Raw genomic sequence first — 27118 nt, forward strand, 5'->3', positions numbered from 1 at the left:
ACAGAGTGGCGACTGGCATAGTTTGTCTGAAATACGTAAGACTCAGCACCTGTACTTGAAATCCTGTTCATAAATCAGTGAATACTGTTGACCTTTACTTACAGACAGTCTCTCTCATTTCCATCTCCATTTCACTGAGACACACAGCAAAAGCCAGGACAGTACAGAATCTCCAGCTTACAAAGGATTTTGCTATAAAACTGTATTAGTAGTAAGTCAGTTATCTGTCACTTGGAACTCATTTTCCTTCTCCTACTAATCAATATTAATTTGATGCTCAAGACAGTTTTTAAAACTTTAGGGTGCAATGTAGCTGAAAAGACATAAAAATACTTTTCTAATCTTTAAAATTCTAAAATAACACAATTAGATACGTTAGAGAAATCACCCCGAATACAGGACTTTTTAAAATACCTGCTGAACTCAAGAAAACGCCAAGACAGATCAAAGCTTCTGTGCAGGCTCTGGAAGGGACTGCAGAAACAGGAGGACCTCGGGCTCTGGGGCAAAGGCTGTTCTGAACCATTTTCCGCGACAAAGCCGACCCTCCCGGCAGCGATCAGAGCAGGCTCCGGAGGGAGGGCCCTGGCAGAGCGTTTCAGACAGTGTCTACATAGTGAAACTCTTTATAAAGCAAACATTGCTTTAAAAACAAAAATATTCTCTCGGTTTTCAAGTTTTGCACTGAACATTTAATCTAAGTTATATTTTATTGATGTTAAATTTTAATTTTTAAAAGTATCTTGCCTAAAACGGAGTGCGTTAGCCAGATAAGCTTTGGTGGCTCTTTTTACGTGAGGAAGAAGTATGACATGCCGCTGCTGAAGAGTGGGGAAACCTGAGGAGTGCACATTCTCAGGGGGTTGACAGAAAGCTAAAGCAGGAACATGCAGTGTGAATTTATACCATAAGTAAGTACATTCCTGTTTGGAGGAATAAAAATCAAGTTAAAGGGGAAAGAGTGCACCAAAGTCTACTTAAGTGCTGAAAGACAGAGCAAGGTAAGGAAATTTCCAGAAATAAAGTATTTGTACTATAAAAACCAACAAAGTTAACTGTGCACGTAACTGTAATAGCTCCTTCTAGAAAAATACGTTCTGTAAGTATTCCACCTTTAGGTACTCATTTGGAGACAGCACGTTAGGAGGAAACACGGCCTCCAGCTGGTCTAGGAGAGAGAAGGTGCTGGTGGATGATGTACTGGCAAGGCCAGCAGGGTAACCGGGCGACTCCCACAGGGGAGGAAAGGCCTCACTCAGCAAGGAGGGATTGTGCTTCTGGAATTTCGGAAGTACGGCTGCGGTGATTCTGGCCAACCACTAAGTGGTTCACAGGCTGATGATATGCCATAACCAGGGGCTCAGCCAGAAAAGGACTTCTGGCCAAGTAAAGCCAGGCACACGGGAAACGCTGTTTATTAACACCCCCCTCAAGTATCCTCCCCCCAGTTTCCTATTCCTAACCCTGGGGGCCCCACCTGCCACCCCGACTCCAAACCCACCCCAGCCCCAAGCCTTGCCTCCTCTTGACCTTCAGTTTTCCTTTTGGATAGCTTTCCTCACACAGGGAACCAGTCTAAGGTAAAGCACCTACCCAGCGATAAAGGTAACTGGTACATGGGGACCCACAAAATGGAGGCCACCCTCCTGGCCCTGCCCAGGTCACACCCTATGTCAGCCTGCAGGTGTGGGGAGCACCTCACCGTGGAGGACACCTAACGGCAGTCACAGGCCTGCCCCTCGGTGGCAGCCACCTCACTCCTAGAATACAGGGCCCGCCACCGACTGCCCGGCAGCCGTGTCCTCTCTCGTCGTGTCTTGTAACAACACTCTGCAGAGCCCGCTCTCGCCCGCGACCCCTCAGGGAGTGCTGGGTAGGCGGTGGACACCCCCAACCCCTGGGGGTGATTTCCAGCGAATAAAAACATGAAACTAATCATTAAATGGCTTCAGATTTGACACTAGGACAATAGTGAGGAGACCAAACAGAAGATGATCTAAAGGAAACACCGAAAGTCTGCAATGCCAATAACATCACCTGTTCTCGCCATTTAGACTGTTCCACTGCAGAGATATATACACTACACTGCCAACTTCAAAAAAATCAACCATCACTTTTTTTATTCAAGCCTAACACATTCAATGATTATCCATTAGTTTTATATACCACTGAGTAAGGGGAAAAAAGCCTCTATTAAATTATGATACAAATCAATTTTAAGACACATCTCATTTTTCAAAGTATGAAAAAGAAGCATGTCTTAGAATTGATGGAATACGGCATCACATTTTGTGTGTTTGAAATACATGAACAGTGCACCTAGGTTTAAGTCTAAAGGAACTATAAAGTCTCAAATATCGTAAATTAGGAAAATGAGATGGACCAGCTTTTATGACAGGAAAAGTATTTTCACTTTTGCCATATAAGTCCATATGAGAGATTCTCAACACCGACCGAAGATAGGCAGAAACCCACTGAACACAGGCCTCTCAGGCCACCATCTGACGCCACTTCTAAGCTGACCCGGGACTATTAAGTTTCATGTCTTTACTGCAATAGCTTTTTAGCAAATCTTTGAGCTGGGAAAACTTTAATATGTGAACAGGCCTTGATTTTATCCTGTTTACAAGATAATTTATTTACAGTAAAACAAAGATAAATCCAATTTGCATAAAATTCACAGTGATATCTATTTGAACAGTATATTTTGGAAAAAATATATAATGTTATGCTTTGTAGGCATTAAGTTTTTAAAAAAGTCTTAGTTTAATCTAGAATGCCATATCAAAGTCAGTCATTTTAATCACAAGCTCCCTAAGCCTTGGTAATGAGAAACAATCAGAAACGTAGTTTCCGTGTTAAGAAAGGTATGCCTACATCCAAGAGCATCCCAAACACATTAATTTCAACACAGAAGCAGCCCAACACTCACTGTGAGTAGTTTCTAGGGAAGTGCTCTTTGCTCAGGAAATCATCAGCCAATGGTAACACACTGCCCTGCTCAACTGCATTCTGATTCGCTTCTCTGAGCTACAGGGCAGGCCACTCCCACTGCAAAGCCTCACAGTTTTTCTCACTGCCTCAAACAGCAAGTGCTGAATATTCAAATTCGAAAGTCTAATCTCCAACAGAATCTGTCTTTGCACTTTCGAAAATATTTTCTGCCTTTGAAAACTCACTCCGCAGTGTGATTCACTGTTGCCTACCTGGGGGGTTTGGAGCGCTCACCTCTGCTAGCCCATCGGGCCACTGTCTTTTCGTTCAGTTTTGAGCTTAGTAATGTGACACATTCAGAGTTAAATATGGCCTGGAAATACCACTGAATCCAGGACACTGGAGCATCGTCCAGACAGCTGAGGAAAGATCATTAAGAATCTTCAGCCAGTCGACTGGAGACGCTCACAGAGACACTGCCCACAGGTGACAGGGCCAACGCCCGAGGACCCGGCACAGCAAGAGCAGACACTCAGCCGCCCAAGCTGGTTCGAGGGAAGCAGCAAGGGGAACGCTAACAGATTCCACTTCCACAGTCGGCCAGTCTGGACTTCCCCTCGCCACCAGCACCGACCATATGGAGCGACGCTCAAAACTGTCAACAGGAAACGAAACTGTTGCTTTTTCAGAAGTGTGGATGATCTAGCTAAATATCTGGAACAATAAAACATAAATCAGTATATCACTTATCAGTCTCATTCCTCGTCTTATTCGCATGGTCTACCCATTAATTTTGATACACTGCAACAGGAAAAGAAAAAGGAAAGCTGGAAAAGACAATGATTTTTAAACCAGAGGTGGGCACCGGAATCGCTCCGGTACGCATTGTGTCTCAGTGTAGGAAGGAAACATCACATATACCTGGGCCCATCCCTTAGAGATCCTGAGATACACGCCTGCCTGAGAAACACAGCTGCTATCAAGGGAACGGCATACTGAAGTAGAAAGAACATAAGATTTAAAATTGAAAACATAATACGAATTTCCATTCTCAATACTGGTTAGCTAGGCAACCTCAAAATGTTGGTTAGCCTTCAGTTTCCTTTTACTCTTCTTTAACATAATAAAGGTACTCAAACATGATGGAGATGAAATTTTAAAGAATTATGTGAAATCTTTGTTTAAAAAAAACTATATAAAAAGTGTTAGTTTTTATCATCATTATTATCAGAAAACACTTTAAGGACTTCCCCAAAAGCAAAGCCGATCATGTCTTTTCTCCTCACTCTGGTACTGCAGTTGTTTCAACCTTACAGATCGTCATCAACAATCCCCTGACCACCAGAAACTTCTACAGACCACTCCTGACCTGGCTGTTTTCAGGGACCCACTGTAACTGAAGGGCTGGAAACAACTCCAAAGGACACTGTCTAATTAATCCGAATGCCTTGGCTTCATTCTGTATTTGTAACTATTATAAATATCCACTTTGTTATATATGCTTTTTAGACAGATTGAAGTCTTTTAAATTGTTTTCATTTATGGGGTGACTAATATTACCTCCATTTTACAGATAAGCACATTTGGGCTCAAAGAAGTAACTTACCAGAAGTTACCAAACTAGTTAAGTCCTGGGGTCAGAATTCAAATTTAGACTAATTACTTGGCTTTTTTATATTTCATGGGATTTCACTGTGAAATAACATAAACAGTGAAGAAAATGAACTGTTTCAGGCAACTTTAAGTGTGAAATACTCAAGATGGGGCTGACTACCGTACTCAGAGGCAACAGCTCAAGACTAGCCACGTGCTTGCTTCATCTGCTATCCGGGGTTATTACCCTGCTATAAAAACTGGTATGGGAAATCAGCTCACACAGTACCGCTGCCTTCCTGCCACTGGACAGGAGCGTTCTCAGAACGCTCCCCATGCAGCAGAACTTTCTGTGGCGACACAGACAGCCTCTCGTCTGTGCTGTCCAAAATGGGAGCCCCAAGCCCCAAAGGAACCAGTGCAACTGAGGAACTAAACTTTAAATTTTACCTAATTTTAGTAAAATATAAAATCCTAAAATATAAAGAACATATATTTATAGACTCATTAAAGGTTTCCGTAAATGGATGTTTTACTTGTAGCCTCAAGCTCTTAATTTGCATTGCCCAAAGAAATTACTTAAAATTCAAGCAGCCAAATATGCAAAATGAAAATACGTAGCAAGTACAAGCACATATCCATCCAGGTATCGCAGATCGAGACACATGAAAAAAGCAGACAGCCAAAAAATCCTTTTGGGCAGGGAGCGGGGAGGGGAAGAAAAACAACAAATAAAACCAAATTTGTTAGAGGCAGCCAAGAAAACTCCATGCGAAAATTTCATAGTCATCACAACTCTATTTTCAGATCAAGCATCCAAACAGGTATATAGTCTTTTCAGCAAAATACAATGCCAGGCACTGCTTGTGGGTCAGGCATTTTACCTGAAGATTTATTTTTTGTTCTTGAACCCTCAATGATAGCAGTAGAAAACAAAAGCAGCTGAAATGAGAAATAATTCCTAGAAAAATCAAGAATTAAAAAAATTCACAACATTAGTAAGAAGCAATTACTCAAAGTATGAAAAATTGGGGCTTGCAAGGTTTATTATTAAATACTTTCAGATATAAAAGTTATCTCTAGTGAACTTAAAAGAAGTTAACATTAATATTCTAGATTATAGATCCATGAGCTGCCACTGTATTCAAATATACTCAGGAGAATCAGAAACGACAATTGAACAAAGGGAAATTGCCATTTTTACTGTAAAACATATATCAATAAAAACATGGGACGATCTTTCATTGAATTGTCTAAAACTCAAAGTCCCTGGTCAGTGTCAGCCTTCGTAACTTTCTGAGAAACTTGTTCTGGTTTCAGTAGGAATGACTAGCGCCCTCTGCCTAGATGCCATTTAACGATCACTGCACAGCGTTTTCTTTAGTTTAATTGCAACTGAGAACTGACAGAACTCAGAGCTACTTTCCATCTGCATCGTTAGAAACTTAAAGAAACACTAACTCAACATTTACACATTTTGCTTTCTTGGCTTTTTGTTCCTAACTTACCTGAAAAAAGCTAGCTCAGGATTAAGTATTTTATAAAATTAGGTACCTAACAAGCTGCAAAAAGTCATACAAAGCACCTAAGAAATTATTACATTATGAACTTATTTCCTGATTTCAAATCAAATTAACTTCCCTACCTCCCCCTGTCGCAAATCAACAATAAACCAAAATTTAAAACCAATTACATACACTGACACTAAACCATAAAAAGTATTTTCTTAAATGAGCTGCACACATTAAAAAGAAAAAACATGGAATTGCTAAATGTATAAGAAAATAGAGTAAAATATATATCGAACTAAACTTAAGTTTCAGGTCCATTTTCGTTTTGAATCACTGCAGAGAAAAACAGCAGCCAAAAAAAAAAAAAAAAAAAAGCTGAATGTGGGCTGCAATGACCACAGAAAAGGAACCAGGCAATCTGGATCATACATGCTGTAGCCCCCCCCATCCCCACCCCCGTAAGGGGAAAAAAAAAAAAAAAGGAAGGAAGGAAACGAGAAGGAGGGAGGGAGAGGGAGAGGGAGAGGGGAGGGAGAGGGAGAGGGGAGGGGGGACAGAAGAGGGAGGAAGGGAGGAAGGCGGGGGGAAAAGGAAGAAGGAAAAAAGAAAAGTATTACGGGCAGTTCTAAGTTCAAATTTCAACTGTTCATGTTATTCAAAAATGTAATGGGAACAATACGTACCTCACACGGCAGTGGTAAGAATTAAGTTAGATAACACCTGTTACATATCTAGCACTGTACCTGGCAAGGAGTAGGTTTGTTCTGAAGACTAGTTATGTGATTCCTGGCAAGAACCCTTCCTCTGAGTGTGCTTTCTGCCATCTAAACACAGGGCGAAATCTGCAGGCTCCAACTGGCTCTCGCCATTGTGAAGCTGCGCTGAGACATTAATGCACTTGAAAGGCAGCCCGATGCAGAAAGGACAGGTCTGAACGCTGCACAAACCTCTGTGAGCCTCGTTTTCTTCAGATAAATCACAGGTCATAATACCTGTATCTCACAGGGTCTTTAATATTGATGAATAAAAATAAAAGCTAATGAATGTGAAAATACTTAAAGGTCCCGTTAGCTGAATATAAAAAATAATTTACCTACAGCATTACTGAAGCAAACTGAAAAATGTCAACTCAAACCATATAGACTCCAGCATGCCACAATGCAGTACCATTATCATGTTAATGTTATATCAGAACTGGCACTGGATTTGTGAACCAGGAATCTATCATTTTGTTAGAACAAATCTGAGGAGTGTTACAATGTGTGTGTTTACTGCTGATTCAGGCTAAAGTGTAATGGTCTTCCTCCTCTGCTGCCACCTGATCTGTAAGAAAATCAGCAGGCTGAGTGATAAATATTGTACAAGGGTCACAGACTCAAATGCATAAATGGGGATTGCCAGGAAATAGTCAAGAAGTAGCTCATCTCTGAAAAACTATTTTGTAAGAACAGCACAGTTGTGACAATAAATGCTACCTGAATTTGGCCTTGGTTTTAGGTAAGCACGGCAAACTGTCACACGCAGTCACCTTAAAGGGCCATTATAAATTTAAAGGAGTTAGCTGCAGTTAGGTTTTTAGATGAAATTTCTCATTTTCAAAATACAGTGACTCAAAGACCATTTGTGATACTGTGTAAGCCAAACAAAAAAATGTCTGCGAGCTGGAGGCAGCCAATACTTTGCAATCTTCGTATTCAAGAGACAAGAGTAAATGCTCGGAGGGCAGGGGACCTGGCAGGTTTTGCGCATTCCAGAGGGCAGCAGCACAGTGCATCACACACAGCCAGGGCTACACACATACTGTCTGAACAGCTAATGGAGCCAAAGGCCCCAGGGGACTGGGGAAAACACAGAACAATGCATGAACAGCCAACGGACACAGAAAGTGCCCAAATGCCAGGGGGTGGCTGCTCCAGTGACTCAGGCACTTTGTGTGCTGCCCGGTGACTCAGCTGAGCTCAGACCTACTTTTTAGTGTATTAACTTCTTTATCCAAGGGGTTCACACCAGCCAATCAACAGGAGAGCTCTGAATACATGCCAAGTTTGCCAACAAATAATTGTAGGTTGATTAGTATGTATGGATAACATATTAAAAGCATGTATGCACAGGAAAGAGATTTAAAATGTCCACTGCTGAAATAATAATGCAAAATATGAAACTCAACTCTGCCTGGAACAAGCAAGAAGCTGAGATGGTAGCTCCATACTAACAGAGCTCTGTGTTGACTCCCTGTACCCTGCTACTGGATTACTAGCATAACCGTGACTAATCCTGGATCCTGGAGACTCTAAATCCAGACTCATCTGAAACTCCATATAATGAAACCATATGAAAATCAAGAAAGTGCAAGTGTGAAATGTTTCTTGTTTTTTCCTAACTGTTGTAAGGAGAAAGAAAACAGACAGATTTGGAAAGAGGTGTCTTTCTTTTCGATGGGCCCGCTCCAAATCTCCCAATCCTTAAGCTGCCCAGGAGTCAGCAGGACCTGCGTGAATCCCACTGGGATGAGGGGAGAGACCCCAGAAAGAAGCTCTGAGTTGGGCTGAGGACATAACTCCCCTTGCATCCCAGGACCAGGAGACTTCTTTCCTCACACCTTAAAAAAAAAAAAAAAAAAAAAAAAAAAAAAAAGCCCGAGTAGCCCGAGTGTATGTCAAGCAAATGTCTACTGGGCTCACAAGAAATTATCCTGCATTCTATCTTCTTTTTGAGAAAGAAATAACAGTATGATCTACATGCATGTTGAGAGATTCTACAATTGCTAACATTATGCAACAGAAAGGTTACAAGCTAAGTACTCTTGGCAATGTGAATAAAAGTAAACCATGCTGAAAAATTAAAATGACATCTACTATATATAAAGTCACAATGTATGGGAAAGGAGGGATGACTTTATAAGTAAAAGTTCCTAGAACCAAAATACATCATTTTAAATTTAATGTTGCAGAGAGAAGTAAAAAGAAAGGTCATTGCAGAAAACGGTATTAATAATCTAGAATAAGTATCATGTAAGCAATTGCAAACAACCCCCCAAAATCTTAGGACACAGAGGACAAATCCAAGAGCTCTAATACTGAAATTACAGGGAACACGCATGCCTGCGTGTGCGCGAGAGCACACACACACACACACGAACATAATAATCAAAGGGACACTAGAAAAATAACCTCCGAACTGACTAAGGGACTTCAGCTTGGGACTGAAGGGGCTGACGAAGCCCCAAGCAGGACTAATCAGAGATGGGAGTGGGGTGGAGAAACACGGAAATAGATGCACCCTGGGAAAAACAGAATTTCTAATCTTCAAAAAAAATCAAACTCTAAGCTCCCAAATGGAAAGAACAGGTAACTTAAAATTTAAAAAAAACAATGACACCCAGCCAAACTGCTCATCTATAATACTGGGAAAGCCACAGCGTAGAACAGTTTTACAGACTTAAAGGAAAAAAAGTAACTCAAATAAAAATATCCTATATTCAGCCAAGATAATATTCATTTTGTCTGAAAACAGACAAAAGCATTTGAGTATCCAATAGCTCATTAAGTACACTATCCGTGAAGGCTTTTTAAGGAAATTATTCATGGAAATGCTTCTAAAAAAGGAAATTAAAATAACAAAAATCACAATCCATAGAAAGAGATAAATGAAGAGTACAAAAAACGGCAGTGAGCAATAATACATGTATAAGTACAACTGAAATCTAAATAGATAATCCTGTGACCGAGGCTGCACCGTGACATAACGCTGGGTTCTGAAACAGCAGCAGTGTGCTGCCGGTGCAAACTTCATAGTGTGCAGTGTGAGCCTCAGTTACTGCATAACATCCAAGAGGTGGAGGTAAAGGATGAGGGGGATAGGAGAGAGGGAAATGAATGAGAACGATGTATTAGGAAGGAAGGCACAAAGGAAACCTCTAATTTTAATGGAATAAAACAGAAATATATGTTTAAAGATGTATACTAATTTAAAGGAACCAACAGAGGAATAAAATGATGCATAGTAAAAGTTCCCAATTAATTCTGAGGAAAGGGAAAGCAGCTTGACCCCTTCGCAGACGGCGGGGCAGGAACAAAGTAAAATGAGTGCATGTTAAGAGAAGGAACAGCACCCAATCCACCCGCTGTAATATAAATGGTGGCTGTGTATGTTGACTAGTGTAACATATATCGTCTATCCAGATGCAACAAACTTATTTGCCGTGAATTTTAAAAAAATAAATAGGGAAACACTATTTTTATTTTTATTTCTTTTATCTAAGACAGGGAAGCAATGGTCCTGGAGCACATGCAAAGCAATCAAGAACTCTGGAGTTAAGATAAAAAAACAGAGGAGAAAAAAAACCACCATAAAATAAAGGTGAACCTGGAGAAGCACGAGAAAGAACAGACATTCCTGAAATGGGGAGCACTGGGGTGTCAAAGTCAAGAAGAATAAGAATTAAAGACAAAATGTCATCTGTGGAAGACCAGAAAGTGAGAGCCAACTGGATTATCTCTAGTCAAAGATAAAATCAAGGAAATGCTACAGAAACGAAAGCAGATTAGATCTATATATTCAAAGGGCACAGTGAGTCCTAGAAAAAACTAATCATGAAAGATCAACCCCCTGTAAAATACATCCTAGTACCCGACAGTCATTAAAAATAATTCTTTGGGCACCTGGGCACAAGGGCAGTCAGGTCTGAAAGGAAGGCAAACCAGGTTGGCCTAGACTTCTCCATAGTAGCATTTTACAGTAAAAGGCTAGAATGACTTTAGTATCTTCAAGTAAAAAAAAAAAGTGTAGCCCAGAGATTTTATATGTAGTCAACTATTACTCAACACACACACACACACATGCACGCGCACACACACGCACAGACAAGCAATAAGTATACATGCAAGAAATCTAAGGCACTATTATTTCTCATGAGCTGTTCTCAAAAGATGTACATAAGCATGAATTTCAGCTAACTGAGAGATACCTGGAAAAACTAAAAGCTAAATGGGTTTGAAATTCAAATGGTAAAAACAAATGCCACTCATAACAGTAACAAAACTATAAAATACCAGACATAAACCTAACAAGTTTAACACTAAAGACATAGTTCTCAATGAATCAAAACAAATGCAGAGACAAATCATGCTCTCTGACAGGCAAACTGAAAACCTTAAATAAAAACAGCACTATGCAAAAACCAGTGGACCTCTTTCTCAGTGATTTATGATTCAATAAAGGGTAAAACACAGAGTCCAGCTGAGTTTTATGTTAATGCATACTAAACCACACATTACACGCACTCCCCCGTCCTCTGCGTATAATGACCATAAAATGTCTGAGGCTGGAGAGTAAGACCACATGACAGGAGTCCTCACTAAGAGAATTCCACAATAAAATCTAATAAAATTAACTCACGTTTCCTCTCTAAAACCTGGGGAAGAGAAAATTACAGTCTTTTGCTGCTGAGGCATATAAGAGTAGCTCTCACCACCCCAATTCCTTTTCATCCACTAGTATAATTAATGTTGATAATAAATTAAGGTTATATATTGCAAATTAAACACCAGCCGCATACAGTATGTTTCAGTATGACCTTGGGGGTATTTACAATCAGAAAGCACATATGGCACATGAGAAAATTTTGGAAGCAAATTCTTTTTACATCACAACAGATGGGAGCATTAATTTCTTTAAAATTGAAGAACTAAGTGGTTTGCCTCTTAGCATTAAATCTCCAGGTCAAACTTTCCCTCTTCTGTATGATTTACTGATGGACTGATGCGCTGAGGTACATTTACTTCACACGTCAGGGTGCAACCCAGTACCCCGCTGTACGAACTGGGTTGCTCAGAGCGTCCCCTAGGACCTCTGCGTCCCTCGGCACGATCCCGCCTCCCTGGGTCCGAGCCCCGCCCTGCCACCCGACCACATACCGGCGCGGGCTGCTTGTGTTCTCTGCCGCGGCCCTGGGATCGGCCCTCCCCCCAGGGGCCCTGGTGCTACCAGACATCAGTACTTAAAAACCAAGAACTGGGTGTCGAAAATTTTTTCCAGTTATAAATAGGTCTCCCTTACTAAAAAAAGAATCTCAAGGAAAGGTCTAGGAATCGAGGTGAATGCTAAGGAGTATAGTTCAAAGGAATTAAGATTAAAGTAATTAATCCAGGAGGTGCTGAGGGTTTAAGAACCCTGGAGACCCCAAAATCGGTTTAGTGGAAGATGGAAGAAATCGAGTAAAACATAAATACTAACTGTTTAGAATATTTTCCTGTTGGGAACCGCCCTGCCAGGTTTCAGAAGCTGTAATGCCCACCATGGCTAAGGCTGAGTGGGCAACCTGCAGACCAGAAGCCACTAAGGAGACAAAGCTTATCTCCCTGGCAGGGGTGCCGCTTCTGCTCCTTTTTCTTCATCCTGCCTGGTCCCCAATGCTTGATCGGTTAGCCAATGACAAGTAAGATTCCCCAAGGGGGGAACGACCTAAGACAGGCACAATCACATGGAGGCCCCAAGGAAGGACTTGGGGGGCTACAGCAAAAGGGCATGATGGACCCTCGGCCCTCGGCTTTGACATAGCCTGAGTCCTCAGGTGTCTGCAAGAAGTCTCCTAATCTCTTGGCTACCTTACTTCCCCTGCCTGACTTAAGCCTGAGACAATGACTTAAGCCTGAAACAATGCTGGTGGTGGGTACCGCCCTGTGCTGGAAAGGATGGGTTCCCCAGGCGATCAGGCCTAAGAAAGAATATGTAAAATCCTGTGAGACCTGCTTGGTTTAGAATGCTCTCAATTAAATGATAAGGGTCCAAGCAGGAAGTGAGTTTGTTTCTCAAAGTTTTATGGCTCTTTAGCTATCTGACCCTGACTCAAAATAGGCCCTCAGAGTTCTTTGTTGTCTATTGTTTGATCCTTACTGCCTGACAATGATTAAGGAGCTTTACCTGTATTCTTGTGCAAACGAACCCAATAAAAGCCCATTGAGGAAAAGGCTCTTGGCCCTTCGCCTTTGAGAGATCAGCCACATTTCTTCCCCAAGCAGATATTGTCTTGATAGACTTATTCTCCTCCGTGGCAGCCAGGGACGGGGGCCTGTGGGCGGAGCTCCCCCTACATTTTCCTTTATTACATTTAACCTTACATTACCTTACCACACTGTGAAACCGTTAAGAGTTAACCACAACTCCCCAAAAGGCAGAGCCCACCCTGACACCAAACCACCCAGCAGGCTGGGAGAGTCTTCCCAAGGCCCACTCGGATCCAGGCAAATCCCGAGCAGTGCTGTAAATGATCAAGGCCAAGGTGACTGACAGGGCAGGAGCAAAGGCATTTAAAGAATTATGCAAGAAATAAACCGTCCTTGAACATATATTCATAAGCCATTTCTTTAATGATCCGCTCCAAAATCTATCTTGAACTCAACAAAGTATTCGATGACCCTCTGCAAAATCCCTACTCCTCTCTGAGAAAAATCCTTAAAAAAAAATCATATTCCATAGTTTCCACATCTGCAAAGATCAACATCCTTGGCATGTTGTTTAGAGCAGCCAGGCGCTCTCATACACTGTACTGCAAAGTGAGTCTCTCCGCTGCTAACCCTCAAATCACAGGTGACCCCTCCCCCCACCCCAATTCCAGCAATCACTAAACCCAGGTCTCCCCTTCTAATGCCCCCCCCCTTCCCCGTGAGGGCTGCTTCCTCCTCCCAGCACATCACGTAACCGCATCACATGAAGTGCCGTACCATTTGCCAAACTGGTCTGTAAAGAAATTCTCTCCCTTACACACATTTCTGAACGTGAATCTAAGGTTAATCTCCCAAGTCCCAGACAATTTATTAAAAACCTTCATTTAAAGCTCTACTTTACCTTTTCACCTTCCCTTCTCTTACCATTCTCCCTCGCCCCACACCATACCTGCCTTGTTGTTATTTCTGTACACCATTTCTTTCCAAATGTTATTAATCCTTTTGAGGTCTAGATCAGATGTCTGAAAAGACTAATTTATCTTTTACTAGATATAAAATACTTTGTAAAAGGGCAAAACTGCTGACTGACGTGGGCTTTCCTAGGTTTCTTCCATAGAGAAACCATAAAAACGAGATAATTCTTAAAATGTATTTTATTGTTATCTGTATTAGAATTCCTTTAAAATGAGTTAGTCACTATCACATCTTAACCAAAATAAGAACTGTGACCAGGGGGGAAAATGCCCTTTTCCTGTGGAGAACAGTGAGGCCGGCTCACTTGATTTCCTGCACTCCAACAGTCCCTTTCGTCTCTGTTTCATTTCTTCTGGTTTCTTAAAATCAAAAAAACTTACTTAGAATATTGGAGTAAGAAAAAGTTATTCAAAGTGATAGAAGGAGAAAAAGTGAATGTTTCTACAAAGATCTATGAAGTGTTGAGACAACTTAAGAATCCATAAATAAAAAAGAAAACTTTCTTCTCAAATTTTATTAATGCAATCCTAAGTGAAATCTGAAACCTACTTCATGTTTTAGAGATGTATCAGAACTTCCTTCTCATTGTGCTATGTCTTTCAATTTCAATTTCTATTCTATGTATCCTCTTCTACAATAAGCCACAAGAAAAACTGCACCTCAGTATAAACCTTTATCTATGTACAGTAAGCATTTTACAGCACTTCTATTCCTATACAAAATATAAAAGGATCTAGCTTCTATAAAAATTAAGCAATCTGCCTATCATCAAATTTAAACTTCAGGCTTCAGCTATGTAAGTAGGTCACTTGTTGCTTATAAAAAGTAGGAAAATATTTTTTCACTAAATTACAGCTTTAAATTGTCATATCATATGAGAGAGCAGGTAGTTTTCTATTTCCCCATAATTTACAGGAACTATTATTGCCAGGTAAAACTTTTAGACACCTAATTTGGAATTAAACTATGAGCTTTTAAAATAAAATACCAAAAAAATTTAGATGTGTTAGCATGTTGAACATGGCACCTACTATGTGTTTGCCTTTCCAATCCAGAGGCATAGTTCCTAATGGTTGCAACAGCTTTCATCAGTTGGTGCTTGCTCACTGCCTGCAGAAACGATGCACGACTTCCCGTGAGGTTCTCACAGTAACTTCGAGAAGACGGGCACCGGTGCTAGTACTAAGGTTATGGGAGAGGAAACCAGGACCAAGGCTACACAGCCATTAAGTGACAGAAGAGAGAACTGAACCCAGCAGGCTGAATTCCAAGTCCATATTTTGTACAAAGTACTGTTGTTCTTTTAAAAAGTTCCAATGCAAATAGGTGTTTTTGAGGAGCTACATTAACAGAAGGGCAGTAAAATTGGCTTCAGTGGCGTAAGTGTGTAATTCTGGTAAATGGATAAGACTCTATGGTAAAGTTTTTTCTTATGACGATTTCTGATCCATTACCCTTGTAAACACAAACTCATTTTTTACTAATTTTTCTTATTCTCCCTCTTATGATTTTAATGACTTGAAAATAAACATTATCTATGGCATTCAAGTTCTTTGGGTGCTAATTCTAATCACATCTGCTAACTCTCATGCCTCATATATTTTTAAATTTTCATCACAAGTTCACTTTTAATAGACATAACTATTTTTCTGTAGAAATCCATGTGGGTTTTAGAATAGTTTTGCTTTTGCTTTTGTTTTGCCAGCCTCTTCCAGGACACCATTTACTTTGAAATTTCCATAATACAGTATAAGGCAGCGGTGCCAACCTTCTTGGTGCCAGGGGCTGGTTTTGTGGGGGAGAGTTTTTCCAAGGAAGGGGGGGTTGGTTTTCGGGATGATTCAAGCTCACCTTCTGCTGTGCAGCCTGGTTCCTAACAGGCCTGGGCCAGTACGGGTCTGCTGCCCAAAAGTTGGGGACCCCTGGAAGTGTCCCTCTGGGACACTTTCTACTGCATTAATTTTTTATTGTATGTCACGACAGCCACTTTAGAGTACAAAAAAATCACTTCAATTCAATGCCACCCCACACAGTAATCTTGACGAAGTCCTTTAAGACGGCAGTCAGGAATCACAATTAAGTTAAAACTCAACCACAGAAATCACCAACGCAAATAAATGAACCAAGATATGAAATCGGATAACAGAAATCTTCCACAGAAGGGCAAGTCCACAGAAACTCAGGTAATGATAACTGCATCCTTATTTTAAATCATGCTTGGCGGTTGCTGGCAACTTTTTTAAAAACCTCAATTCTAAGAGACGGGCCCATTCAGAAAGCATTCTGAATTCAGAAGCATTAAAATGTGTGCACATGTGTGGGGGGGGAGGGGATCAAATCTATAACTTCAAAGAAAAGCCAGAGAGTATCTAGAGAGGGAGAAAGTGCATCCCGCCGGGCAAGCGCACTGCAGAGAGCCGGCCGCTTGGAGGCCGCGTGTGCGCAGCGCCGGCTGCCTGCTGTCCTCACCCTTCAGGTGAGCGTGATAACAGGCATTCTCCCCACACAGCGCACGAGTTGGGATCCGCTCCACTCACTTTCGTTACAGAACAAGTTCCCTTCCAAATGACTCAATACAGGGGTGGGCAAAAGTAGGTTCACAGTTGTTAGTACCCGCCCCCCCCAAAATAAATAAATAAAAATACTACGACCAGTTCGATTCCCAGCCAGGCCACGTGCCTGGGTTGCACACCAGATGTAACCATACATCCATGCTTTTCTCCCTCTCTTTCTCCTTCCCTTCCCCTCTTTCTGAAAATAAATAACATATTAAAAAATACAAAAATTAATAATTAAAATGCAAAATAAACTGTTTCACATACTTATAGCTGTAAACCTACTTTTGCCCACCCCTGTATTTCTTTGAATAAGTTACTTTAACAGAGTTAAGAGTCACATCTACTTTGCCCATAGAGTTAGTTACTTCTTTCTGATGACTTTGAAAAGATTCTGCTTTGATTCACTACATGAGTTTATAATGGATTCTGAGAAGACACACTTATTTCAATTTACACCTCTTCCAAGCATATATGCATTCACACAAACAGCACCAACTATAAATAACATGAAGATTTCTTAAATACAAATCTTACTGCCCTCAATCACAGAAGTCTAACATACAAACATAACTTTACATCATGCAAAACATGCTATGATCCACTGAAGTTTAAAAATCAACAAAATCAAGACTAAGAATTTGCTGACACTATCTATCTCATTTTTGGTTTGTTCTAAAACATTTTAGAAGATGAGGAGCAAGGAAATGGAGGGACCGTGCTCATAAAATGTATCCCTTGTTCACGGACTGTACGAGTCACCTGGTCCGCACAATAAACAATGAGGTACATGGCAGAGGGCAGCGGATGGGAAGCAGGCGGTCCCTGACTTACGGGCGAGCTGCAGAGATGAACACTCACTGTGGCACTTGGAATTTTCTTCCGCCCTGCCAGTAACACCGCCTGCGCCAGGCAGTGACTCACAGCCCCTGAACCATTCATTTCCTGCAACGGGCAGGTTGGGCCCCTACCTGAACTCTGCTGAGCCGGCTGCCTGAACCCTGAGAGCTGCCCCTTAGTTGGTCCGTTTTATTCCTCAGTTACTAGGACTTGGGTATTTAAATAAATTACAGGTTTGTTTTTTTAAAGAAAGTTGTGAGCTAGTTTGGAAACCAAACTGACACTTAGAATATCATCTCTGTGAGTATGAATCTGAAACTCCAAATTACCAATTTATATTCAAATTTCTGCAATTCATCCTTTTCTGGAATTTGACTATAAATATATCCAGCCTGAAAAGTCTAGTTCTCCTTGCTAACTGTGAATATGTATACCATTAATTAATATAAGTGTAACAAAATTCAAAATTTCAGATCTAGCTACCTTAGATTAAGGTTGCAAAAGATGTAAATAAGCATTATGCTGAATAAAATTCTTGGTTCAGTTGTTTAAAAAAGAGGCAACAGACCAAAAATGGAGTCACTTGTATTAAGCCCCCCAAATCAGCAAAGACTTAATGTCTCACCTAACTGCAGAATCAGTCTCTCCAAGGCACGGAGCCTATAGCCAGTCGATATGAGACTGGCTGATCGACACTGGTGAGCTGATCTGCAGGATACACCGCCCCCCCCCCTTCCCCAAAGGAAGATGACCTTGCTGGAAACTGCTCTGCTGACGACTTCCTCGTTCAGCCCCGCCCCCACTGCCTATAGAAGCCTTTCACTGCGCACAGCCCTTGTGTCTGCCAGAGAGAATGATGCCCGATTCCTGAATCTCTGAATGACGCCAATGAGACCTTCAAACTTATTCAACTAAATTTTAACAATTAACACAATGTAGAGGCCCAGTCTCTATGACCATATCTCTCTACGGGATCGACTTCTAGGAATTCAAATTTAAAGTTGTGAGGAGTCTAAGTGACTATAAAGAGTCTGTCTCAAAGATTTTCTGACTCACCCTGTTCTAAACATTATAAATATAATCCTAGATGCTTTGCCTAGCTGTGAAAGAGACCAACATTCGCAGACTCATCATCTGTGACAGATGACACGTGGGGACTGAAGGAGAGAATACACTATCCCAAATACGCCTCTTCGGCATAAGGGGTTATTTCAAGACAATTCAGAAAGCGCAGACACAAGAGAGGCTCTGGAACAGAGCAGAAGTTCGCCTCGTAAGGGAATTTACATTTGCGTGTTTCCCAGGCTGTCCCAGAAAGAGAAGGAGGACTTCCAGTCACAAGGGAATCTTACTCAATGGAGAAAGCATCGACTAAAAGCTACATAACACACCCCCTATTTACTATGATTTCGCTGGCCAGCTCCCATAACTGGCCTCCCCACCCTCATTTTCTTCCTGTCTTCTGGTGGAGATGATATGTAAGCCTGCCTTCTAAACGATCTCAGAGATTTGCTCCTTTCCCCTGGTTATCTTGCGTGTATACTTGTTAATCTGTCCTCTATCCCAGGGGTCTCGGGGAGGCGGTGGGAGAATGCCCGAGAGCCACCTCTCTAACCTAGCTCGGAGCTCTCCCTCCTTTCACCCGCAGTTGGTCACTGTCCTCTTTTGAAACTCCAAGAACCACATGTAATTTTTATGAAACGCTGTTTCTGCAATATTTATAGACAGTTTATTTTTAACAAATTAAAAATTTCAGGCCACCTACTTTAAAGGGTAGGTAGCCATTCTTAAAAATGGCTGCAACTTCAGCTACTATTGGCATTAAGTTTACTAACTTTTGAATTGGAATACTGTCAAATATTTAAATCCTCGGTTTACAGTATCCCCAAGCAGAAGGTTATATTTTGGTTAAGACCCCAAATAAGTGATAGAAAAACTGTAGAAAAACTTTCATGACTTTAGCACGGTTAAAGTAGGAAACTAGAAACTGCCAAATATTGACACATAAAAGACTGTTTTCTCAATGTTATGCAAAAAGTAAATGTACTTAGAAGACTAAGATTGTATGTAACTACATTATATGGTCAAAGGAAATACATTTGTACTTTCAAAGTTCAAGGCCAGAGTATGAAGGTTTAAGGATATCTATTTCAAAGACACCTGTAGCAAACATAATCATTATAAAGGGTAACGATAGGACAATGGAGTAAGTATAAGAAACCAGCCCAATCACTTTTACCTCAAATTTGAGGGAAAATGCGAAGACTTTTTAGTCCAGTGACTGAATTTCAGCCAGGTTATGCAAAGCAGCCCACTTGATTTCATACCGTAGCACGGCTGGGAGGGAACCCACAGGCCCCTCTCCGGAAAGGCGCTGTGCTCCGGCACTGGGGCAGGAACAGGATGGGCGCTCCAGCACCACCCCCGCAGGGGTGCAGCCCGAGCCCCACTCGGTCTGTCAGAGAGACGTTCCCTCATCAATTCGCGACAATGTCGCTCAAAGCAACAAGTTCATTTCAGTGCTGAATTCTACCCTCTCTCAATACCGTGTTTTAATTTGGGGAGAAATCTGAGATTAAGTAAGCGCTAGTGCGCTGATTAACCTTTGGACGACCCTAGGCTGTGGGAGCCGTCTCTGCGTTGGTCCCTGTTTCATCCCAAGGGCCTGACACCACGTCCCGTACTTGAGAGGCGCATCAAAACGGGCGTCACATGGGAAAAAGCTGAAGTTTCTCATAGGCTTTCGAAATTCGTCCTTCCAGTTACCACTTTTCTTTAATCTTCACCCATCCTCGCCTGAGGACATTTTTTAAAAATTGCTTCCAGAGAGCGAGGAAGGAAGAGAGGAGGGGAAAGAGAGAGGCGCTGGCTGGCAGCCTCCTGCACGTGCCTGGACTGAGCATCGAACCTGCATCCCAGGCGTGTGTGTGCCCTGACTGGGAATGCCCACCGCAACCTTTCAGTTACGGGGAAACGCTCCGACCAACTGAGCCACACCGGCCAGGGCTGTTCATGAAGTTTTTTTAAAAAGGTCTCATTTTTCCTTTACTTTATTCCATTTATCTAAAGTCAGGAGTGAACTGATTTTTTTTCCCAAGTCTGGTTCAAAATGTAGCAGAACTACCCTGAGAATCTCCCCCAGGTTTCTGGATACCTGGAGGCGCTGCGGTCTCCAGGAAACGAGTGCAGGGCCAGAGCCCGGGCCTGACTAAAACCCCGGCTGGCTTCCAGGGTCACGCGTGGTCCGCCTGGCCGTTCAAATTTTACCTGAAACATGAAATTCGTAACATCTAAGGTAATTCTAATTTAAAACATTATTTTAAAGCACAGGACTTACCATTATAGGTTATTCTTGGCTTTGTTAAACACATCACAAGATGTAAATCCATTTCATCTGAGGGTACAAATTTTGAGCATACAGGGCACTTAAATCCTAAAAAGTAAAAGAAAGGCATGTTAACTGTTTGAATATCCAACTATGATTTTTTTTAAAGCATGGAAGACATAGAGCATTTCAAAATTCAGTATTACACTTATAGCAACATACTACTCACATCAAGTTACAACTTTAAGTTACGACTTAAAGTTAGGAAAGAGTCTGTGACTGCAATATCCCATTTAAATCAGTTTATAAAGATCATCCCATTCCTAATAAAACAAGTTCAAATGAGAATTTGGCTCACTACAAAACTCCCCTATCTATTTCTATAATGAACGGGTCCAATCATTCTCGTTTCTAATTTGTTTACATTACCCCGAACTTCTGAGTTCGTTGTAACGGCTCCCTGTTCTGACCACGCGTGGGAGTCGCCTTCCCCGGCGCGGCCCAGTGTAGTTTGTGCCACAGGTTTTGAGCCTAGACGGCACTGTAGGAACTGCTCCACCCCCCTGACCTCTGAAACATTTATCTGATGAAGAAAGGGAAGCCTTTCAGAACGGCAAAATCAGGTCTAGAATCTAAGCCCGCCGACTTCCAGGATGGTGGCCTTGCTGCCATGCCACGCTGCCAAAGTCACAATGCAAACAAAACAGGAGTGTCCCACGGGGCAGACTCCTCAGTCCCGACACCTGAACACTGGCTAGTTTCCTGCAACATTCAACCTGCTCTACTAAAGTGCTCCATTCCAAACATACACTGGCATACTGAAGGAGAGAATATGTCACGAACCGGCCCACCCATGGTTCCTCGCTGTTCCCTGCTGCTCTCCTGCTCCCTCCCTTCCTGGCCGTCCCTAAGGTGCCGAACCCCTGTCCAGGACCTTTACAGTTTATCTAGGAACAACACTCGGAAGTGGCACAAAGAGGAGGTCTGGGCCAATGGTTTTTCTTAGAAGTGTGACTAAATCAGGAAGAGAGGACATTGGTCAGCTATAAGGGCTGAGGCAAAGAAGTCACTTATGGGTACGAGAAAGCCCGCAGCATCCATCCGGGCTCCTGTGCACGCCAAACTCATGGGAGAGCAGAAACCACTGGCCAACAGGGGAAAGCGGTGCACAGGCAGATCCTGGAGCTGATGCGCAGAGGCGGGAAGGGCCCTGGAGACAACTGTCCGCAAGAAGGGCGCTGAAAGAGGTCAGCCCCGCCAGCTGCCTGGAGCCCTCGGGCCTCTCCAGGACCCCGAGCGGGGGCTCTTACAGACCCGCGCCTCCTCCTCGTTGTGCTGTGGGACTCCCGCAACCCAGGGAGTCAGACGGGAGTGATTCCGAGGCAGAGCTTTACACAAAGCAGGGGAAGCTTCTGGCACGGGTCCCTAATCCAGGTACACAACATCCTCAGTAAAAGAAATGGTGCTGAACACTGCTTTTCACACTGTATTAAAAGCATTTTAAAAAACTAAAAATCAGGTGGTTCTTTGTATACTGACTTCTCTCTTTAGGCTTGGCTTTATTTCTACGTTAAGATATACTAGTCATCCCAGATGGCAAAAACTCGAAAGCGTGACAATGCACACTGCAGTGAGGCTGTGGGGAAGCAGGCACTTCCCTCACTGTTAGTGGGAGTGCAAAGCTGCACAACTGCACAGAAAGGCATTTGGCAATATCGAACTAGATTACGTATGTATTTATTTTTGCAACCCCATCACTAGGCTCTCACCCTGAAGGACCGCCCCCAACAGTACCAAAGACAACGTGCACAGCTAGGGGGTCCCGAGAAGATGGCAGAGTAGGAAGCCCTGGAGGAGTCTGGTTCCCACCTAGACCCCCGCTGCACTGGCGGCCTCCGTCTGGTCAGAACTCCGGAATCTACTGAAGGCGCGCAACTGCCAGAGGAAGCCCTCCGCACTGTATTGTGGCTAATTTTAGCTCCTACCGTGGCGCCGGTGCCCTTTCTCCTCCCCGGCCATGTGACAGGCAGTGGTGCCCTTGTTCCTGGGGCAGCTTGCGCATAGCCTGCAGGAGCCAGCATGCACAAAGACACCCTGCCCTCCAACACTGGGAACCTGTGCCCCGACGGCTGGCGGCTGCTCGGGATCCAGGAGGCGCAGAGAGAAGGCCCGTCACTGTCGCCGGGCACTCTGCTATTGTTTTAAGCTCTCTCCGCTCTGGCTGCACACAGTTCGGCCCCGACTTCCATCTACAGCTTCTTGGGGGACTCCAAGTAAGAACCCCAAAACCCTATCACAACGGATCCCTGTCCACTCACAGAATTGTGAGAAATTTACGTTTTAACTAAAACACACACAGTAATTTACTGTGGCACTCGGAAACAGCCCAAGATCAGAAACATATAACAGATCTGGTGAATGAACCATTATTCTTCTATACAACGGAGTCTCCACAGCTATAAACAAAGAAACAAGGAAGGTCTCCATAAACGGATATTGAGAGGTATCTGGACTTCACTAAGTGAAAAAAGCAATATGAAAAAGAATGCACATGGTATGCCAGCTATTGTGCAAAAAAGTGTAAATAATACGTGTATATGTGTGTACCCACAGAGAGAAAAATAGAACAAGGAAGGATAAACTCCAAAACTAAAGTTTACATACGTTAGCTACGGGTGATGAGAATGTAGCGAAAAACAAAGGGAAGAAGGGACTCCTGAGCACACCTTTCAATGAAGTTTCTGACTTTTGAACAATGTTGATGATGTATGAATTCAAAAATAAAAAATAAGCAAGGACTAGGAGAAAACCCACATTAAAATTAAGTAAGCGGAAACAAATGAACTTAACTACGTATCAAACAGATACAAACAAAACTACGTGTGGTGTGCGCACACAGACACAGCTCAGTCCACTAAAAGGGCCTAGAAACGTTAACACCTCGGCAGCAAAACTCCGACACAGCCCCCAGACCTCGGGTTTCTGAATGCCCTTCCCCCATGAAAAGAAGCCAGGGGTCCTGGGAGAGACGGCTGGTTCCAGGTCTGGGGCAGGGAACACGCACAGTAGCCGAGAATACCCTGTTGGGCCGGACGAAGGCAAATGCTCAAATCCTGGTACGATCGGAAAAAGGCACGGGAGCCAGACTGAAAGGGCTCCCTCCCCCCCCCCCCCACCCCCCACCAGGGAAATGCGGATGGTCTGAACATCAAAATGGGTCATGACTGATGTGACAGACTACCGGACTTTGAATTTAGGAAGAATGCAAAAACACATAATAGTAAGTATACGTACTTAAAGAATCAAGCCAAAATTACTGAATTAGCAAAGAATAAAATGGTACTTTTACAATGGAGGAACTGGCTGATACCACCTAAACAAATGTTCAAACTTAGTATCGCCAACAAAAGGACAGGCTGACACTTGTCCCCCCGATGTAAGACATGATACTGAGGGTGTGTATACTTCTGCAAAATGTATTTTGAGCCTAATTATGAGGAAACTTAACAGTTTCCAACATAGAAGACGGACACCAAAGCGAATTCACAGAGAAGGAAGCACTGTGACACAATAGTGCAGGAAACACAGACCTTCAGCACGGCCAGCCCTCAAAAACCCTGTAATTAATTATAAAATTTCTGTATCTTTCTCTTTAGTTGCCTTTGTTTCTATTTATTTGTTTTCGTGTTCATCTGATGAGTTGAAGGGCTCTTCCAAGTTTCCTCACTTGTCCCAACAATTCAAAATCATACTGCCTCCATAAAACAAGAACAGGAAGCTATAAACTAAGAACAGAGAAGCAAACAAAAGCCCTTGATAATTAAACTTTTGATAGAAATTAAGAATTCAAATAGAAAAAATATTAACTTGAGGTAATAATGATACTAAAAGAAAATAATAATTAACATTTACTGTGTAATAGGAAATTAAGCACACTGGACGCATTAACTCATCTGTCCCCACATCCTCTGAGCTAAGTACTAATGTGAACCGCATTTAAAGATGAAAAACACAGAGGGTAAGTAATCCACCTGAAGTCACACGGCTGGAGATGGCAGTGTCAGAACGCAAACAGCCCTGCTGGCTCCAGAGCCAAAGTCCTCTCCACAGCGTTTTAATCTCCCAGGAAGTAGAACCAAAAGTCAAACAGGAGAGTAAACAATGAAATGAGAAGATTAACCCCGGTGATTTAACACCCAGCCAACTAGAAACAGACTTAAAAGAAAGAAACTATCAAGGACATATGCAATTTCCCGAACTGAAATTTGTGATGAGTTCTGTGGACCAAAAAAAAAAAAAAAAAGGTTCTGTAATAAAATGACAAATCCAGTGATGAAAAGTAACCTCATAGGGTGACCCGATCATAAATTCCTAACTGCGGATCATAAATTCCTAACTGCGCAGGGCTTGGGGGCATGTAACTTCTTTAATAAAAGGTTTATCTTCGCCTTCAGCAAGCCCTGTCCATTGTCCATTATCCATTGCATCTAGGTTCACACGCCTTTGCAATGCCAGACTAATCCTCTTTTTCAGGCCCTGAAGCGTAACCACCCCGGAGGGAGCACCCAGTCTTAACTATCCTGCAATCCAACCTCCTCCTGGCTTTCTCCCACCTTCCTGTAATCTTCCTTACTTTCCCTCCTTAATTACAAATGTATAAAAGAAACTGCAAAATGGTTCCACTCCAGAGCATGAGATCTTGCTTCCTGGCAATGTCATCGGTTTGGCTCAAGTAAACTTATAAAAGTTCTCTAAAGATTTGGACATTTTTTACATCAACAATATATAATCTGAGAGAATGCAGTGATACAACAAATGAAAATAAATAGCCATACCAAGGTACATTACTATGAAATAACAAAGCATCAGAGATTAAAAAAAAACCCAAAACCAAGGTCTAGCATTTTCAAGAAGGAGAAAGACTACTGTTAAGTATCTAGAACAGTCCTGGCCGGTGTGGCTCAGCTGGCTGGGCCCTGTCACAGACTAGAAGGTCCCTGGTTTGACTCCTGGCTGGGGCACACCCTGGGATCGAGGGTTCATCTCGACTAGGACACCAGTGAGAGGCACCCAGTCCAAGTTTCTCTCTAACGTCGATGTTTCTCTCCCTCCTGTTCCCTTCCTCTAAAATACATAAATCAAAAATAAAATAAATTTTAAAAATATCTAGAACTGTTTTCCCAGACTTTTAATTTTTTTTTGTCTTTCACGATATTAGTGTTTTTGGAGAGTCTAGTTCAACTTTCAGAATCAGAATGGCACCAGTCTCTTAACAGCAACACTTGGAAGGAGAAGACAAAGCAATAACTTCAAAATTATTAAAGTATTTCATTTGGACGGACTATATATTCAAAGTACTACATATTCACACTCCATACTCCCCGCCACCCCAAAAGTAAAGGATTAAAACTTTCCTTCTTGGGCACACTCTTTATGTTTTTTTTTTAGTTTGGATATCATGAGTTTATTATAAAAGAAACACAGAAATTATTTACATGATAAAAGGCTTCAGAACTCCCAGGGAACGGGCAGCCTCATGGGATGCCATTTCAACAGTGACTTCTTTCAGTCTACAGACTTCCCAAGGACGGCAGCTTCTCTAAGTACGGAAGAATCCTTGTCATCTAGAACTACTCTGGTGTCTCCATATTCTGGAGGAACTCTAACTGGTTGAATCTGTCCGCCCTCTCCTTCGGAGCCCGACCCAGCAGCTCCTACTGTTGCTCACGATGCTTTTTTCCTGGAGGTTTTCCTGGAAGCACAGCGCCTCCTTTAGAGACGGCTTCCGCAGCACTCCTTCAGCTGACGCTTGCTCAAAGAGGGGAGGAAGCTCTCCCAACGTCTGTCTCGCTGGGGCTCCAGGAGCTTTCATGCTGCAGCCACAAGGAGAGTTGGGCATACTCTCGAGAAACCTGCGGAGCATGTGCTCCACTAAAACCAGAGAGCAAGCAGAGAAGAGAGAAACAGAGAGAAAGACGCCAGGACCGAGGTAACGGGATCTCTGATACAGAGGGAAAGGGAAGTCCTCGGGAGAGGAGAGGAGACGGCTCAGGGGGAGAGAGAGGGGGAGGGAGGGGAAGGCAGGGGAGAGGAGCACAGAGGAGAAATGTTATCTTTTCAAAACATTATGTATATATTGCCTTGGTTTAGGTTTAAAAACTATTCTAAAGCCAAGGACCCATCCGTCCTGTGAAAAGATTCCTGTGAGAACGCATCTCAGCTGAAGCTGCTGGCTGCCCAGGTCGCCTCTGCCCACCACCCCCGCCTCCCCTCGCAGGGCCCCAGCTGGGGATGGGCTCCGCTCCCCCACGAATGGTAAGAAAGAGTCCGTGCGGGACCCGAGCGCTGGACCTGCTGTATAGGGGAGACAAAAGCATTACACAGGCAGATGAGTGAGACAATTTAAAAAACTAACCCAGAAACAGAGCAGTCAGAGTTCAG

General features: G+C 42.6%; 1 protein-coding gene across 1 annotated transcript in view; it reads right to left on the reverse strand.

The window, feature by feature from the left end:
- Positions 1–27118, reverse strand: part of ZNRF2 (zinc and ring finger 2) — a 70955-nt gene that overhangs the window by 12822 nt on the left and 31015 nt on the right. The window contains exon 2 of the mRNA XM_028526222.2: positions 20690–20785. Within this exon, the coding sequence (XP_028382023.1) occupies positions 20690–20785 (96 nt within the window). The remainder of the gene's footprint in view (positions 1–20689; positions 20786–27118) is intronic.

The sequence above is a fragment of the Phyllostomus discolor genome, chromosome 10, assembly GCF_004126475.2.
Source record: "Phyllostomus discolor isolate MPI-MPIP mPhyDis1 chromosome 10, mPhyDis1.pri.v3, whole genome shotgun sequence".
NCBI lineage: Eukaryota > Metazoa > Chordata > Mammalia > Chiroptera > Phyllostomidae > Phyllostomus > Phyllostomus discolor.